The sequence below is a fragment of the Marmota monax genome, unplaced genomic scaffold, assembly GCF_021218885.2.
Source record: "Marmota monax isolate L192 unplaced genomic scaffold, Marmota_monax_Labrador192_F-V1.1 WCK01_AAM20220418_F8-fsc00062, whole genome shotgun sequence".
In the NCBI taxonomy this organism is placed as follows: Eukaryota; Metazoa; Chordata; class Mammalia; order Rodentia; family Sciuridae; genus Marmota; species Marmota monax.
The window spans coordinates 5,604,241-5,621,820 of NW_026695221.1; the positions used below are offsets into that span (position 1 = coordinate 5,604,241).

A 17,580-nucleotide genomic window follows, 5' to 3' on the forward strand; every position below is an offset into this window, starting at 1 on the left:
GGAGGATAGGAAGGGGATAGGAAAGGCAGCAAAATACAACAGACACTAGTATGGCAGTATGTATAAACGTGGATGCGTAACCAATGTGAATCTGCAATCTGTATACGTGGTAAAAATGGGAGTTCATAACCCACTTGAATCAAATGTATGAAATATGATATATGTCAAGAGCATTGTAATGTTTTGAACAACCAATAAAAAAAAAATGGCTGCACCAATTTGCAGTCCTAAATCAATCAATCAATCAATGGGTTTTCCATGTTAGGCAAGGGACTAACTTCCAAACCCTGAAATTGGCAAGCAGTAGTAAATATACTTTCAAACATAATACAATAATGTGGTAAGTTATGCTGAATCATGCCTTAAAGTTGTGAAGGGCAAGTTATCTATGAGATATCTAGCCAGGTTTAGAAGTACAATTTAAGGCTGCTGAATTTAATTTCCTTGCATAAGATGCACTGGCTTGTAACTCTTTAAGATTTTTCTAAGTCATTGATAAGAAAGCAAAGGTCTTCCAGAAAAGAACTAACATCACAGGAAGAAAAAAGTTAGCTAGAAATAAACTAATTTAAAATGTAGTCAGGGTCTAGGGTATAGCTCAATGTCAGAGTGTGTTTAACTAAAGTAAGGCCCTAAATTCAATCCCTAGCACACTGTGCCTGCCCCTCCACCCCTGCAGCCAAAAAAAAAAAAAAAGTGTCTGTATATATATATTTGTATTCCAAAACTAAAGCAGTCCTATAAATTGCTGTCCCTATTCCTAGCAACTTTCTTTTGCTGAAGGGCAATATAGTTAACTACTATGATTTTAAGGCTGTATTTTTACAAAATTAGAGATGAACTTATATCATTGTTTTCTGTCTTTTGACTTTTCAGTCTGCCAATAAATAAATAAATCAGTACTGCTGAAAAACAAGTCATAGCCCAAGAACAAAGATGACAGAGAACTTTTGCCAGGAAAGCAGATTAACAAGTGGCAGCTAACCTGAGGTTACTTCCTGGCATGAATTAAGTATACTCTGGGAGGGGGTTTGGTTTCCTTCTGCTGTAGGTGAGTAATACTAGAGGTGAAAAGAGAAAAATAGGTCACTTACAACTTCCTTGTAACTTAAGCCCCTGAATAAAAAGAGGTGCCAAATTTAAATTTCCTAGGAGTTTGGCTTTGACCATATTTTTAACTGGTAGGTGGATGCTTTATCCTTGGAGAAGGCATCTTACCTGAATGAGGGTCTGCCTCTCTGCCTTGGGGAGGTTCTTGGCTTGAAGCTCTGCCTCTTCCCACTCTTTCTTTACCTACAAAGGTTAAAAACACTTCACCAGAGAACAATCCTCTGAAACAACTTCCCCATTTTCTAAAAATACTGCCAGGAACTAAATCCAGTGTCGGAAACTGTGCAAAAGGAAACTGCATCATGTGATCCCTTAAGAATTCAGGGTTGCTGCTGCCTCAGAAGGTTGTAGGCCTCAACTGTCCCCAGATGGAGCCTCAATTCCATGACCACCTTGTTATATAACCTTCGATTAGTTACTTTAAAAGTCTCTGTGCCTTAGTCTACTCGCCTAAAAAATTGAGGTTAGGGCTGGGGCTCAGAGGCAGAGCGCTCGCCTGGCATGCATGGGGCGCTGGATTCGGTCCTCAGCACCACATAAAATAAAAAGTTATTTAAAAAAAAAAATTGAGGTTAATACCTATTTCTCAGAACTGCTATGGAGAACATAATGAGCATTTCCTATATGGTAATGCTCAGTGCAGGTGAGGTACAGGTATTGGAGGGAGAGCTCAGGCCAAACAAGATTTTCCTGTGTCAATCTCTTCTCAGTACTAAGTGCATTCAGGAGGAAGCTATACTCTGGGCTCTCACTGCTCTGAACTTAGAATGCTCTTAAGGAAACGAAAGTCCCTGAGACTTCACAACCTTCCACAGGCAGTGGTATTTAAAGCCAGTGATGGCAAAGAAAAGCAACAAGTGAGTAATAGCTACAGGAAGAGCTCTGCAGTGTCTGCAACATGTCATACAGCAACTATATCCTTATGGAGACAGGGTAGACAAGGACTCACCCACCCAGCAGGGAGTTCCCTTGATACTCTGGAACCTCACTATTCCTTACCCATTACACAACATTCTAGAAAGATGGTGTCTCTTTCTTTGACTAAAGTTGGATCCCCAGCTAAAGAAAACAAAACAAGCCCCCCCCCGCAAAAAAACCCAAACCCCTATGCTACTTAACTGCCAAGCACCATGAAGAATAACAGAATTGCCTAAGTTTACCCTGTCCATTCGGTTGCGGTGCCGAATTTCCAACTGTTCCTTAGCCTTCTGGAAGCGAGCATGCTCATTATCATCTGCAGAGGTCTCAAAATATACATCAACATCATTGGTTGGCAGAGGAGTTGGAGGAACTGAAACAAAATTACAGAAGGAGTTTGCTTTGAGGGTCAGGGATCAGTCAGATGCAGTGTTAAAACTGCACAGTGCTTTAGGAAGAAAACCAAGCTCAGGACCTGCAAGATGGATTCAATTTGTGTCATGCCTTACTACAAGTACAGGGTGCTACTGTCTGCCAAGTCTTCACTTTGTTAGATTACAGTGGGCAATATTCTTTACACAATATTCATCAACCATGTCAGTCCATGCTAATTCACCAATTTATTGGTAGCTCAGTCCCCTGGTATTTTCGTCACTCATGAGGCATCCACTCTGGACTGCAGGGCAGAAAAAGAGAAGCTGCTTTTATGTCTTCCCTTCATAATGTGAAACCTGAAAATCATTTAAAAAAAAAAAAACAGCTACCTTACTGATCATCAACTAATGGTGTCTGAATAGGGACCAGCATGAAATTAGACCCTGTAGAAGCACTTCCACAAATGTATACATTTTTGAGGAACTTACTTTTACTCTTTTGGTAATCTTTAGATCCTAGCTTACTTCGGGAAACTGGCTAAAGTCTTTAAATATAGACTGGGTAGAGAAAGCCCAACTCACTCTAGATATAATTTTTGAGTTTTCAATATCACTGACGGACTCTTACACCCATCCCCAATTATTAGGGGATAATGGGGGTAAAAGTAAAACTAAGTTTCTGTAGTTTAGAAGGACACCTTCCATGGATGTGACGATACCTTGGTCTTATTGGACTCATGACACTGACCAAAGGGCCTTTCTGAGCATCCCTCCAAACATAAGCCCATTGGAATGGACAACCCCTCACCTCACTGTTGTTCACACATAATGTCTTACTAGCACCAGGCAAGTGAGTATAAGTATAATGGAGTTTAATCTCTAAGAGAAAGAACTGGGAAGGGAGCAAGTTCACTTGGCTAACTTCTTAAGAAACACCTCTGGAATTATGTGTTAGCCCAATTCATTCAAGATTTCCCAAACCAGGGAGGAATAATGTGTAACTTGTTTATCATGACAAATGCCAAAATACAACTAATTTTTACCTTGGAAACAAATTCACCTAATTTCCAGAACTGTGTCATTTTAATCATTCTAATTAGGGCTTGGATTGTGGCTCAGCGGTAGAGCACTTGCCTAGCATGTGTGAGGCCCTGGGTTCAATCCTCAGCACCACATAAAAATAAAGATATTGTGTCCAACTACAACTAAAAAATAAATACTAAAAAAAATGTGACTAATAAAAATATTACTACAGATTAATCAGTCACTCCGAAGTTTTTCCATCAGAAGAATCTTCTTTGCTCCCTTTAATAAACCTAGAGTAAAATCATGTGAAGAATACCTGAGTCCCAAATAAGTTTAAAGAGCAGACAGATCACATTCTCCAAGAAACTAAAAAATTCAGTGAAGGAGAATTCAAGTCCTTTGTGCTAAATGCACTTCATTATCAGGGACACATGTCTGCAGGCTCATGAGCTGAGGGTGGTTTCTATCACTGGGGTGAATACACAGAATGCAAAACACAGTGTGCCTCCACCCTCCATGGGAACAAAAGGGGAAAAGGACAGCATATCTAGAAGTTTACTTCTAAAGACACAAAGGGCTCAGAGCAAAATCACTACAGTTCATGAAGCTAGCACATCTACTTGCCTCAGACCCTCTGAAGAGGGACACAAACACGACCACTAGAAACCTGATGCTCTAGACCTTCAAAGCCCTCCAGCCAGCAAGCCCTCCCCCTAGCACACAAACAGAATTTCTTCTCCGCAATTTCCCCAAAGCCACATGGATTTCACAGACCTTCCATTCCAAGGTATCTCAGAAGACTATTTATTTGAGCCTTTGGATAGAGGTTGCCACCTCTGTATTCTGTGAGATCTTTAAAGGGCTCCAATTACGGAAATTGTATTGATTCTTAGTTTGAGTAGTTTTGCAAAGCAATAATTTTTATCACTAAATCTTTCCTTGGTAAAGTTTTTGCACCAAAGTTCCTAAAGCTCACTCTCTTTCACCTTTTCAACTGATTCAAATAACAGTCTTTTCCAAGTACAGCAACTTTCAGAGTAGAAGCTCTGAAAGCATGCTGAATTCAATAAAGATTTTAAAACTCTTTATGAGAAAGAAAAAAGGGAGCATGAAGGTATCTGAATGAAATGAAAAACCATCAGAAACTACATCCCCACCCAGACCTCTAGAGCAAATACCAGGAACAGGCAGCAAGTCATCCTGATGAATTCCAGAGTAGGAATGAAAGAAAACTGCCTGGCTTGAGGATTTTCCCAGCACATGGGTAGGTACCACCAGGTTAAGAGGGGCTTGACAAGAAAAACTCTTCCTACCTGTGTCTAACATAAACCCAACTCAATTGAACTACTGCACTGAGTAGTAGTTTCTCTAAGACCAAAAAAACACAAACTAAAATCTCCTCATTTCCTAAAGCCCTGCATGATCCAAGGTTTCCAATATATTAAAGAAATAGTACTCAGCTACAAAGCTCTATCCTTAGAGTAAATAATGCAAGGTATTTTCAGTATTATGGAATCCCTAAAATATTGTTGCTCTTTTCAAAAGTGGGCATTCCATCAGGTGGCATCACATTGTTCGGTAACAGAGTAGTTCAAAGATGAGATTAAGAAGCAAAACTGAGGCAAAACTCAGGCTGGGTGCAGTGGTGCACACCTGAAATCCCAGCAGCTTGAGAGGCTGAAGCAGGAGGCTCTCAAGTTCAAAGCCAGCCTCAGCAACTCAGTGAGGCCCTAATAACTCAATGAGACCCTGTCTCTTAACATATAAAAAAGGGCTGGGGATAGACTCAGTGATTAAGCACCTCTGGGTTCAATCCCCAGTACCCCCCCCCAAAAAAAAAAAAATGAGGCAAAGCTTAGAATACAATCATGGACAGAACTCAGGACTATTCAGTTACCCTTTGGTGCCTTTCAATCATGAATGCTTCCCAACCAATACCAGAGCACCTTCAGCACTTATAGACTCCAAGTCTAGATGAGAAAAAACAAGCCCCTGGCTGTGGCCACCCACTGCACCAGGGAAGGCACACAACACTACCACCACCACCACTAAATGTCCAGCAGACACAAGGGGAGCACGGGACATGGAAAACTGAGCTTACTACTGCCAACAGGAAAGCAAAGCCTCAGTCTAGGAAGCACAAAGATGAGGGGAAAACGACTGACAGCAAACACCTGAGTCGGCGGAAACATGTCACAGATGCAGCCACGAGGACGGCCGGGAGAGACAGAACGCTGGACAGGACAGCGCTGCTGCACAGGGCCAGCGCAAGGCGGGACTTACTCATCGCTTTACACACAGCCATACAATAATCCTCAGACTCAAAATTGTTCCTGTTGCCGCCGCAGCCGCCATATATAAAGTGCACGCACTTTCCCTTGGAGAGGTCGAAGTACCAACGAGGCATCACAGCCCGGCAAGGCCCCGTCATCGCCTCCTGGGAGCAGACAGCTGTGTGAAAATGGTCAGAGTATCAGCAGAGCAGAGGCAGTGCTTCAAATGCTTCAAAATGCTACAGGCCGGCCACGATAAAACCAGGTGTTGGTAATGGGGGACCACACAGGAAATTAAGGCCCTGGCTGACCTAACTCACCAACACAGGTCAGGGGTTCTGTGGATGAAGTCACTTTCCATGTGACAAAAACATAGGGGAATGGAGATTTTTAAAAAAAAATTAAAAACAAAACACTTTTTTTGCACCATCTGAGACTAGATTGACACACAGGTTAACAAAGAGGAGTCTCTCATAGCCTCATGAGTCTCTCATTTTTTTTTTTTAAATCTGTTAAATGGAAATAGATCCTGGTTTGTCTATTTTAGTGGTTTCAAGGACCCAAAGGAGTCAATGCAGGCAGAAAGGTTATTTTAAGTGGTGATACCCACAGCAAACACTGACGTGCCTACAAAGGACAAGTGTTCCTATTTTCATATTCTCCAAGATGAATCATAAATTTCTAGACCAATTAATTTTCTCCCAGCTGGGTTTTAAAATTCTTCAGATCCTAACTGGTTTCAAATACACAATGAGCAGAGGCCATGTGCTCTCTGGAACTATCACAACCTTTTCTTTGTTTTAGTTGACAAGATCATTCAATTTCAACCTACCAGCTACAGATACCTGAACAGATGGAGCAGCCTACAGATTAGAATATACTTAGTGAAAGAAAAACCCAGGAAGCTATTCCATCCTAAAAGTTAAGACTTGAGAGGAGAAGGTTGGATGTGGAATAATCCTGCTGACAAACAGACGATATTGCCCTTTATTCTCTAAACTCTTACAAAGCAAACTCTGTTTCTGAGTCAACCCCGTATCTCTTCCTGGTCATGCATGCCTGCTTACTGCTAATATCACTTTACCGCTCTACCACTACACAGAAAAGCAGGATTCCCCTTCAGCGCAGAAACACCACCTTTCCTTCTGAGACTTACCTGATTACTTAGAATCTGTATGCCTTCACTATTAAACAATGATCACATAGATTTTAAAGCCACAGCTTTAAACTGGGTTACCTTTAACATCATGAGCAATTTCTTTGTCTGAAATAGCTCCCTCGCTGCTGGGTTCAGTTGGGTTCTCTTCATTGTAGTCATCTCCTTTAAAGGTGTCATAGTAGTAATCACGGTCTTCTACCACTTCCTCCCCTTCCTCATCCTCCTCGTCCACAGCTGCTTCTGTGAAGTCTTCCAAATCTGTTTCAGTGGGAAATTCACTAAAGGCCACAATAAAAATAAAGGAAGGTTAATATCAATTCTACACACAAAGCACAATGATTCCCTTCCCTATTCTCAAACACAAAAAGAGACAGGAAATAAGCTCAACTTATATGTAACTATGCTATGAAAGCCCTCAGCCTAGCTACATCAGCAAAAGGGAAGAGTTAGTGAACATAGACTACATTAAACTGCAGTAAATAATGTGGCCCACAACAATAAAAAGCCAAAAGTCACAGGTGTGTATATGATCAGCTTCAATCAGAATGAAATGCAGGTTGAATCAATTCTAGCATTACAAGGGTATGCCCACCTAACCCAAAAGTTAGGAACTATCAGCCAACAGCCATTATTACAGAAGTGCTAAATTATTTCAGAGCTCAGGACAAGAATTTACCTTTTATAAATATCATAGTCTTCCTCTTCATCTTCTTCCTCTTCTTCCTCTTCTTCCTCTTCTTTTGACACAGTAGAGTCTACAGAGTCAATAACCTTTGTCTGAGGGCAACACACATATTCGGTGCCATGGAACTGGTCTACTCCACAGGGCAGCAGCATGCCATAGCTATATAAGGTCATTCCCTGAGTCAGACATGCCTAAAGGAAAACCACAGACCACATCAAAACATATTCCACAAAGACTTCTGATACCTGTCTTTATCCCAAAGAAACCCTTATCAAATCACTAAGTAATGCTTTCTCTTACAGACATACAACTTACCAGCCAAAAAGTTGTGATGCTATAAGATTTATTAACTGGGCATAGGGCATGCCTATAATCCCAGCTACTTGGAAGACTGAGGCAAAAGGATCACAAATTCGAGGACTGCCTATAATAACAATATCATCTTAAAAATAAAAAGGGCTGGGGATGTAGCTCAGTGGTTAAGCACTTGCTTCGTATGTATGAGGCCTTTGATTCAATTCCTAGTACCTCCCCCCAAAAATAAAATTATACCCAACTTATAGCATCAGATGAGCCAAAACAACTAAAAGTCCAAATTTGAAAAAAAAAAAATTTAAGAAAGTGGGAGTTTCTTCTACTGATTATCAACACCCATTAAAGATGACTAATGCTAATTTTTACTATCACTGGTATAGATACTACTTCAGAATTTGAATAAAGAAAAGACTACTGACTGAAGAATCAATCAAACTACAGATGACCAGAATAAGTGTTTCTCTCCAGCAGAACAGAGAAATGGCAACCAATTCTGAGGTTTATATTCCGTATCCAGTTTTTCTAGAACTGGCTATTTCCACACATTCCTCAGTAAAGAGGGTTAGGATGCCTTCAGAGGAGCCCTGCTGAAAGCATGTACAACCCCTGCCTAACAGCCTTTTAATCTCTTCTGTGTGTGTGTGCTAGGGATCAAACTTCATGCCTACTAGGCAAGTGCTGTATTAATAAGCTACACCCAGCTCAAATGAAGAGAGAAACTTCACTATTTTCTTTTTTGGGATGCTGGGGATAGAATCCAGGGTGTGGTGAATACTCTACAACTAAGCCACATCTCTAGCTCTATAATAGTTTTAATTTTAGAAGTCGGACAATCTAAGCTGTACTTTCTTACAAAAACATCTATTCCTCTCCCATGTATTTTTAATTCAGAAGACAGAAGTAATTAAAAAAAAAAAAATAACTGAAAGGCATGGTGAGGTTTTGGACACCAATATTACTTTCTCTTCTAACAGGTACAATGCTTTACTTTTCCCCATCCACTCTCTTACCTCTTTGACTACTGTGTGCCAGTGCTGGTGATTCTCACACACCTCCATCCGTTCTTTGTGAAAAAACTGGCACTTTTCTGGAACTAGCAGAACATCACTTACAAATTCACCCACTGGGGGGGGGGGGGAAAGAACCTTTGTCAGAGGCAAATCTGATTATGATTCAAGGCAGAAAGGACTTACATGCAGACTAATGACAGTTACATAGTCAGGTGTATACAGGAGCAGTCACTAATGCTCAAAAGCAGGTGTGAGCATAAGAACTCATCAATGCATCAGGGCCACAATGCCAGCAGCTTTCCTCATGTTTTCCTAACCACACTCCCTCGAAGTCCCATGGAAGGCTTTTAGCAAGACATGACAAGGGGACATGAATAGGATCCCCCTTCATGACCATCTCAAATACATATACAGCCACTCCCCCTGACCTCTAGATTCATGGGAACAATATTCCTAGCTTCTTATTTTCCTAATTTGGCTCAGATCTCCTCTAATCACAAAATGCCCCGGAAATTAAAACTTGGTGTTCTATTGAAGTATAGATGAACCTTATACTAGACAAATTGATTAAAGTAAAAATTATCAATGGATGTTTAATTATAAAGAGGTAAAGGTACCTTTACAATGGGAAATGCTAGCAAAACTACCTTAACAAGGTGACCAACTAAATATCATTAATAACAGACAAGTTGACATGGGTGATATCCTGAGAAGAAAATATCACCTACCAAAACATACCACCTGAATATGTTCACGATAAAATAGTAAGACAAATCCAAATTCTGGAATATTCTGTTAAACAAATGGCTTGGATTCAAAAAATGTCACTGTCATTAAATATTTATAAACATAAAGACTGAGGAGCTGTTCTAGATCAAATGTAATGTGTGATTTTTCTTTTAAAAGATGCTATAAAGGGCTGGGGATATAGCTCAGTTGGTAGAGTGCTCACCTTGCATGCACAATGCCCTGTGTTCAATCCCTAAGACCACACACACAAATAAAATAAAATATAAGAGGCTATAAAGGGCATTATTTGAATACTTACAGAAACTTCCAAAGTGTAGTAAATATATTATCATTACAAAGGAGAATGTCCTTGGTCTTAGGAAACACAAAGTAAAGCATTTAGAAGTGAACTTTTAGGATGTCCCAACTTATTTTCAAATGGTTGAGCAACCAAAAAGTACCCCCATACACACACAAATAAATTAGGCAAAATTGGAGCATCCAGGTAAAGAGCATAAAGGTATTCACTATTATATTTTTTTTAATTCTACATTTTTGGGGGTGGTGGTGTTATCACCCAGATAAGCAGGGGTGAGGGGCAAGAGCATAGATAAAGTGATCCTGGCTCCTGAACTGATGACCATTATATAGCTGGGCAATGTGGGTTTACAATACTACTATCTCTGTTTGAATATGTTTGTAATTTTTCATAATAAAATGCTGAGTGGGGTATGTGTGTGTGTGTCTGTCTGTCTCACTGCATTACTGCTTAAATTCTGATTCAGTAGTGTAAGGGTAAACTCAGTAATTTGCTTCCCAGGTGAATCTGATTCATTAGCCACATGTTCCATAAAGGATCTAAGTAGAGGAAAAGAGACAAAAGGAGGGATATGTGTTTTGCATTTTGTAGGGACATGGGAGAAAAAAGCAGGCAGGCTAACATCTGCGGTAAAGGGGAGAAAAAGTTAAAAATGGTACAAAAGTAAAAAAGTCAGTCCTTCTACTATCCAGCTGATTCAAGAAGGGAGTTGCTGCTCTTAAAAGGGGAAGGATGTGGTTCCTTGTGTTTTAACTTGGAACGGGAAATAGTTTCCCAGCATGAAAACAGTGTTACACATGTTTTCATAGCACTATCAGTACATGGACTTTTGGAGTCAAATTGCCCCATTTGACGTGAAATCAGGAATGCCAAGGTAAGCTAGATAGAGTGCTGCTTCCAAGGACCCTGAAGGCCCTAGAGCAGTCAGTGCCTATATTATACAAGCTTTACCAATCAATTGGACATACAACTTCATTTTGTTTAAAAATGACAAAAAAAATGTAGTGGTAAAAAAAGATCTTTTCTATTAGGAAAACCAACTCTGATATTCAATCTAAATGCAATTCGATCTAACTACTTAAATTCTGACATCCAATCATCAACTAACATTGTTTAATTGACAATTTTGTATTACCTAGGCATTTTTTGCCTTGTTAATTTATGATAAAAAACAACAAAAGCATATACTTAAGGGACAGGGTATACAGGATTAAACACCAAGTTTCAATCTCAGCACTGTTCTTTACTAGTAGAGTGATTTTAGGCAAATTATTTAACCTGCCTGTACCTCAGTTCCCATCTCTTATTCTAAGGATTAATGGCCTCATCTTTCTGACACGAAAAAAGTTGAGAACAAAAACCAAACCAATCAGTTACTATGTAATTGTAAGTTTTAACTACTGATGTTAATGTTATTTTAAAATCTTGCCCAACTACTTTTACACAAAGTAAACTATACAACCATAATTGTAAAGCAATCTATAGTGAAGCAATAGTTAATGCACTTTATTTTTGTTTTATACAGATAATTACAACACTGAAAAATTAAAACAGCAATTTCACTACTATATATATCTTTAAAAGCATTATATTATCTTTAAAAGCATTAAACAAAAGTAATAAACACACCCCATATATCTCTAAGCTCTCTCATTTAGGGTGGTTAACTTCTAAGACCAGGTTTGTTTCTTACCCAAAGATGCATGTAACACGTAATAGATGTTTATTAAATCTGAACTTTAAAAGAAGCACATATAGAGTATGATCCCACTGAGAAAAAAACAAATGGGGGGGGGGTGTTGTGTTGTTTTGAGATAGGTCTCACTACAGTTGCCCAGACTGGCCTTGAACTTGTGATTTTCCCATGCACAACTCTAAAGTATCTGTGATTACAGTTGTGCACCACTGTGCCTGATTTTGGAGTTGGGCGGGGGGGGGATCTCAAAGCATACACATTTCTACATGTATCTAAAGAAAAATATTTTCACTTACACACCAAAATGTTAGTCAGGTTGACTGAGTTCAGAAATGGAAATGACTTTTTGCCCCCTCCCCCACACCTCATACTTCATTTGTTGAAAAACAAACTTCTAAAAAGTAAACTAAAAGAGGAAACACATTTCAATCCCAGCATCCGTTCTATCAATTTATTACAACTTTCTGCCTTTGTTAAAACCACTTATCAGAAGCTTCTGAGGGGAAAATTTATGTAGAAAGATCAGTATTCAGTCAGTTTTATATAACACTAAAAATGTTTTGGTATCACTTTAAAAGTTTATATGCAAGTTTGTGGTAACAATCTTCAGTTTAATCTGCTGGAGCACAATATAATGGCTATTATTTTCTAAGCCACTACACAAACATAAAGCTATATTGTTTTTGCTATTCAATGCATAAGGCAATACAGCAAAACCTAACCTACAGCTTCAGTTGTGACTTAATCTCCAACCTCTTTTCACTCTATTCACTCTCTGAGATTCAGTTTTTCTTTCATGCCACCTCACTCCAACAGGGGCATGGCAGCCTTCCAGGTTTTAAAGCTTTTTCAGAGTTGCTGAAATTCCTTTCAGAAAAACAAAGGCTGGGAACAAATCTTTACTCCTCACACTTCAGATAGAGCCCTAATATCCAGAGTATACAAAGAACTCAAAAAATTAGACAATAAGATAACAAATAACCCAATCAACAAATGGGCCAAAGACCTGAACAGACACTTCTCAGAGGAGGACATACAATCAATCAACAAGTACATGAAAAAATGCTCACCATCTCTAGCAGTCAGAGAAATGCAAATCAAAACCACCCTAAGATACCATCTCACTCCAGTAAGATTGGCAGCCATTAGGAAGTCAAACAACAACAAGTGCTGGCGAGGATGTGGGGAAAAGGGTACACTTATACATTGCTGGTGGGACTGCAAATTGGTGCAGCCAATTTGGAAAGCAGTATGGAGATTTCTTGGAAAGCTGGGAATGGAACCACCATTTGACCCAGCTATTCCCCTTCTCGGTCTATTCCCTAAAGACCTAAAAAGAGCATGCTACAGGGACACTGCTACATCGATATTCATAGCAGCACAATTCACAATAGCAAGACTGTGGAACCAACCTAGATGCCCTTCAATAGATGAATGGATAAAAAAAATGTGGCATTTATACACAATGGAGTATTACTCTGCATTAAAAAATTGCCACAGTCTGGCTGGGCACAAATGCCGCAGTCTGGCTGGGCACACAATCACGAGCCACCACACAGCTTGTAGATTCAAACAGCAACTCTTTATTCCCGAACTCACACCAGCCGTCTACAAACACGTTCTGGGGAAATCCACGTTCTCTGCCCAAATCCACATCCACTGGGCTTCTGTCTCCCAAAAAATACTGTCTGAATCCCGTGAGAACTCAAGGGGAACTCAGGCAGCAGGATACATCCTATTCCCAGCAGGAATAATCTTAAACCTGGAACGCCCTAAACCCGATTATCCTAAACCGGGAACACCCTAATCCGCCCTGGTCCTTGAGCAAGGTCACCTACATGCAATGTCACTGCAACATGGGGTATGCTGGCAAGGAAATTGTCATACCTACTTGGCTAATGGCTCCCAGCAAAAAATGACAAAATCATAGAATTTGCAGGGAAATGGATGGCATTAGAGCAGATTATGCTAAGTGAAGCTAGCCAATAAGGAGAGTAACTAAGAACAGAGTAGGGTTGAAGAGCATGAGAAGAAGATTAACATTAAACTGGGATGAGAGGTGGGAGGGAAAGGGAGAGAGAAGGGAAATTGCATGGAAATGGAAGGAGACCCTCAGGGTTATACAAAATTACATACAAGAGGAAGTGAGGGGAAAGGGAAAAATAATACAAGGGGGAGAAATGAATGTCAGTAGAGGGGGTAGAGAGAGAAGAGGGGAGGGGAGGGGAGGGGAGGGGAGGGGAGGGGAGGGGAGGGGAGGGGGGATAGTAGAGGATAGGAAAGGCAGCAGAACACAACAGACACTAGTATGGCAATATGTAAATCAATGGATGTGTAACTGATGTGATTCTGCAATCTGTATACGGGTAAAAATGGGAGTTCATAACCCACTTAAATCAAAGTGTGAAATATGATATATCAAGAACTATGTAATGTTTTGAACAACCAACAATAAAAATTAAAAAAAAAAAGAAAAAGAAAAACAAAGGCTGTTTATCTACTCAGGAAAGCCCCCAACACTAACATCCACGTGTGTAAATAAACCTACAGCAAAAGTACTCTCCAGCTGGAAAGGAATACATTTATGGAACTCTTGGAGGATACTGCCCAGGTGGAAGAAAACTGCCTAAAGCAATAAGTAGGAGCCATCTTTGGTAGATATCTCTGAGGTAAAGAGTGCTCCAAGAACTGAAGGATCCAAGCAGAAACATTCACCTAGCACAAGGGTCCACACTGTCAACAGAGATAATGTTTGGGGCCACTGTGAATTCAAAGACTACAGGACTTGCAAAGGAACACCTACAATGAAAAGCAAGTTACTGAAACCTACCTACAACTGCTGAAGACTGCATCTCAAAGCCTCTGAGACTGGTTTTGATTTAGTTATTAAATGGGAATTTTTCTGGTAGTCTTTCCAGTGCAGTAGCATTCCCTGTCCAAATCTCCATCCAAATATAACCCAAAACAAAATCAGTCATGAACTTATAAAACTCTCTTCTTTAGTACAGGAGTCAGTACACATACAAATGTCGGAGATGACTAAACTCCCCACCACCACCAGTACCTACAATTTTGCTGCATTTTTTTAAACCGCCCCCCCCATTCCCACCCCCAAGTACTGAGGATTGAACTCAGGACCTCATACAAGGTAAGCAAGTGCTCTACCACTGAGTTATATCCCCAGGTGTCAGTTTTGCTTCTTCACACATCACCTATTCTGTCCTACTTGGGTCACTATTATCATGTATGTATGTATGTATATGTGTACGTGTGTGTGTATATATAATCTCAGTGGTAGATTATATATATATATATATATATATATATATATATATATATAGTGGTAGGTTGTCTATATATATTATAGATAACCAGGAGGCAGTAGTAATGTAAGATACAAGGTTCATGTTGAGGAGGGAGAAGATTATTCAACTGTTCCTTCTCACCAAATTTACTATACAACATTTAAAAGAGCCACACTGATAGACATGCGGCATCATAAAACTTCAGACAATCCAACCCTGGACTTATTATGAACACTGTCAGTAACTTAATCAACTGTAATAAAGATACTACCTAGCAGTCAGGCTCAATGGCACACATCTGTAATCCCAGAGGCTTGGGAGGCTGAGGCCTTAAGCAGTTCAGTAAGAACTTATCTCTAAATAAGATATAAAAAAAGGCTGGACTGTTAAGCAACCCTGGGTTCAATCCCTGGTACCCCCCCCCCCACCAAAAAAAAAAGAGAGAGAAAAGGAAAAAAGATATATACTACCCAATAAAAACAATAACAAGCAAACAAAAATAGTGCCCAGAAACAGAGGTAAGAGCACTGTGATATCCAAATCAATTAATAAAGGCACCCAATCAATATATACATAGCTTGTCTTCCCCAATTCCCCATTTCTTCACCCTTCCTCTGGCTGGCCTATGCTTTGGATTTGCTAGGCAGCAATATATTAAAGGAGATTTCAGGATTTAAGCCAACCACCCTATTGCAATCTCTCTTTCAAAATATAGCATTCATTTTTTTTTTTTTTTAACTTGGGCTGGGGAGGGCTGAATCCAGGGACACTTCACCACTGAGCTACATTCACAGAGCCTGGAACTTTCAATCATCCTGCCTCTGCTTCCTGAGTCACAGGATTATAAGTATGTGCAACCATCACCAGTCAAACTGCATACTTTTAAATGAGTAAATTGTATAGCATGTGAATTATACCTCAACAAACCCAATTTTTAAAAAAGCCAAGATTTGGTTGTGGGAATAGCAGGCAAAGAAGAAAATATACTGAGAATACAGGAATTTGAGCTATCACTTTGAAGCCTTTTGTTGTTGTTGTTAGTTTGTTTTGGGGGACAGAGAGGGGCAGGGGGTGGTTCCCAGGGATTGAACTCAAGGACACTGGACCACTGAGCCACATCCCCAGCCCTTTTTGTATTTTATTTAGAGACTGGGTCTCATTAAGTTACTTAGTGCCTTGCTTTTTTGATGAGGCTGGCTTCAAACTCACAATCCTCTTGTCTCAACCTCCCCAACTGCTGGGATTATAGGCATGCACCATAGCATCCAGCTCACTGTTTTTAATATGCACTCACAGGTCAATAAGGCAATGCAGATTTTTGTACATCTGGACATGTAATACATACATATATTTCTTAGCTTCGTTTATTGAGTGCGCCTAGAAGCAACAACACCCTTGGCAGCAGTAAGCATTCCTAATGCCCAGATCCCAGGACCCCAAATCCTGAACACTGCTACCAGTCCCATTAAGAAATCAAAGAAGAAATGGCTTACTCCAGGCATGGGCAAAGGAAAATTCAGAATGCACTTAGAGAATCTTTTGTACCAGGCAAGTAAGCCCTCAAAGAAAGACAGGGATATGTTAAAAGGATACAGGAAAACAGCATAAAATGGTTTCCACAGATCAAATCTGGAAAATGAATACATATAAAATAACTGAAATCTAAAACCATCTGTTTTAGTTAAGCTTTCGCATCCCTATGACCAAAGTACCCTACAAAAAAATAGTTGGAGGGAAAGCTTATTTGGGGCTTACAGTTTCAGAGGTCTCAGTCCAAAGTGAGGCAGCATATCATGGGAAGTGTGTGATGAAGGGAAGCTGCTTCCCTCATGGTAGCCAGGAAGCAGATAGAGGAGATAGAAGGGGGCACAAGCCCAGTAACATAGCTCCTTCAGCCATGTCCCACCTGCCTATGGTTACCCACCCAGTCAGTCCATTCAAACTAGGACAGACTCTCATAATTCAATCACTTGATTGCATTAACAGAACATCTCATATCCAAACCAAAACAGCATCTTAGCCAGCAGGTAAACATGATCAAGGATAACACAACAAATTGACATCACACAACTGCTAATACAATGTCACAAAATTCTGTGACATTCCTCTCAAAAATGCATACACTATGGGCTGGGGATGTGGCTCAAGCGGTAGTGCGCTCGCCTGGCATGCATGCAGCCCGGGTTTTGATCCTCAGCACCACATACAAAGATGTTGTGTCCACCGAAAACTAAAAAAAAAAATAAATGTTAAAAAAAAAAAAAGCAATAGATGTTGTACTTTAAAAAAAAAATGCATACACTAAATGAAGCATGGAACAAGAAGTGGTAGATAACAAGGCAGGGTTAAAGTCAAGGTTCAGCAAATTATGGAAGGTGATTTTTATTTTTATTTTGTACTAAGAAATGAATCCAGGGCCTCAGGTATAGTTACTCTACCATTGAGCTCCACCTCCAGCCCTTTTCCTTTTGAGATAGGGTCTCACTAACTTGCTCAAGGTGGTCTTAAACTTATGATCCTCCTCTCTCACCCTCTTAAGTAGCTGAATTTACAGATATACACCACTGTGCCCAACATTTTATGGAGTTTTAAAGCCATACTAAGAAATTTCAAAATTATTTTAAGAAGAGATGCTAAAGAGTTTTACATACAGGAGAGACA

General features: G+C 39.9%; 1 protein-coding gene across 4 annotated transcripts in view; it reads right to left on the reverse strand.

The window, feature by feature from the left end:
* The window catches only part of Aplp2 (amyloid beta precursor like protein 2), a 73,706-nt gene that overhangs the window by 17,469 nt on the left and 38,657 nt on the right, over positions 1–17,580 (reverse strand). For 2 of the 4 annotated variants that reach the window (XM_046432616.2, XM_046432617.1), the window contains exons 4-9: positions 8,871–8,983; positions 7,537–7,736; positions 6,939–7,138; positions 5,712–5,879; positions 2,271–2,401; positions 1,219–1,293 (exon numbers count right to left, since the gene is read on the reverse strand). In XM_046432616.2, coding sequence (XP_046288572.1) covers positions 1,219–1,293; positions 2,271–2,401; positions 5,712–5,879; positions 6,939–7,138; positions 7,537–7,736; positions 8,871–8,983 — 887 coding nt within the window. The remainder of the gene's footprint in view (positions 1–1,218; positions 1,294–2,270; positions 2,402–5,711; positions 5,880–6,938; positions 7,139–7,536; positions 7,737–8,870; positions 8,984–17,580) is intronic. The other 2 variants (XM_046432619.2, XM_046432618.2) reach the window with 1 other exon arrangement.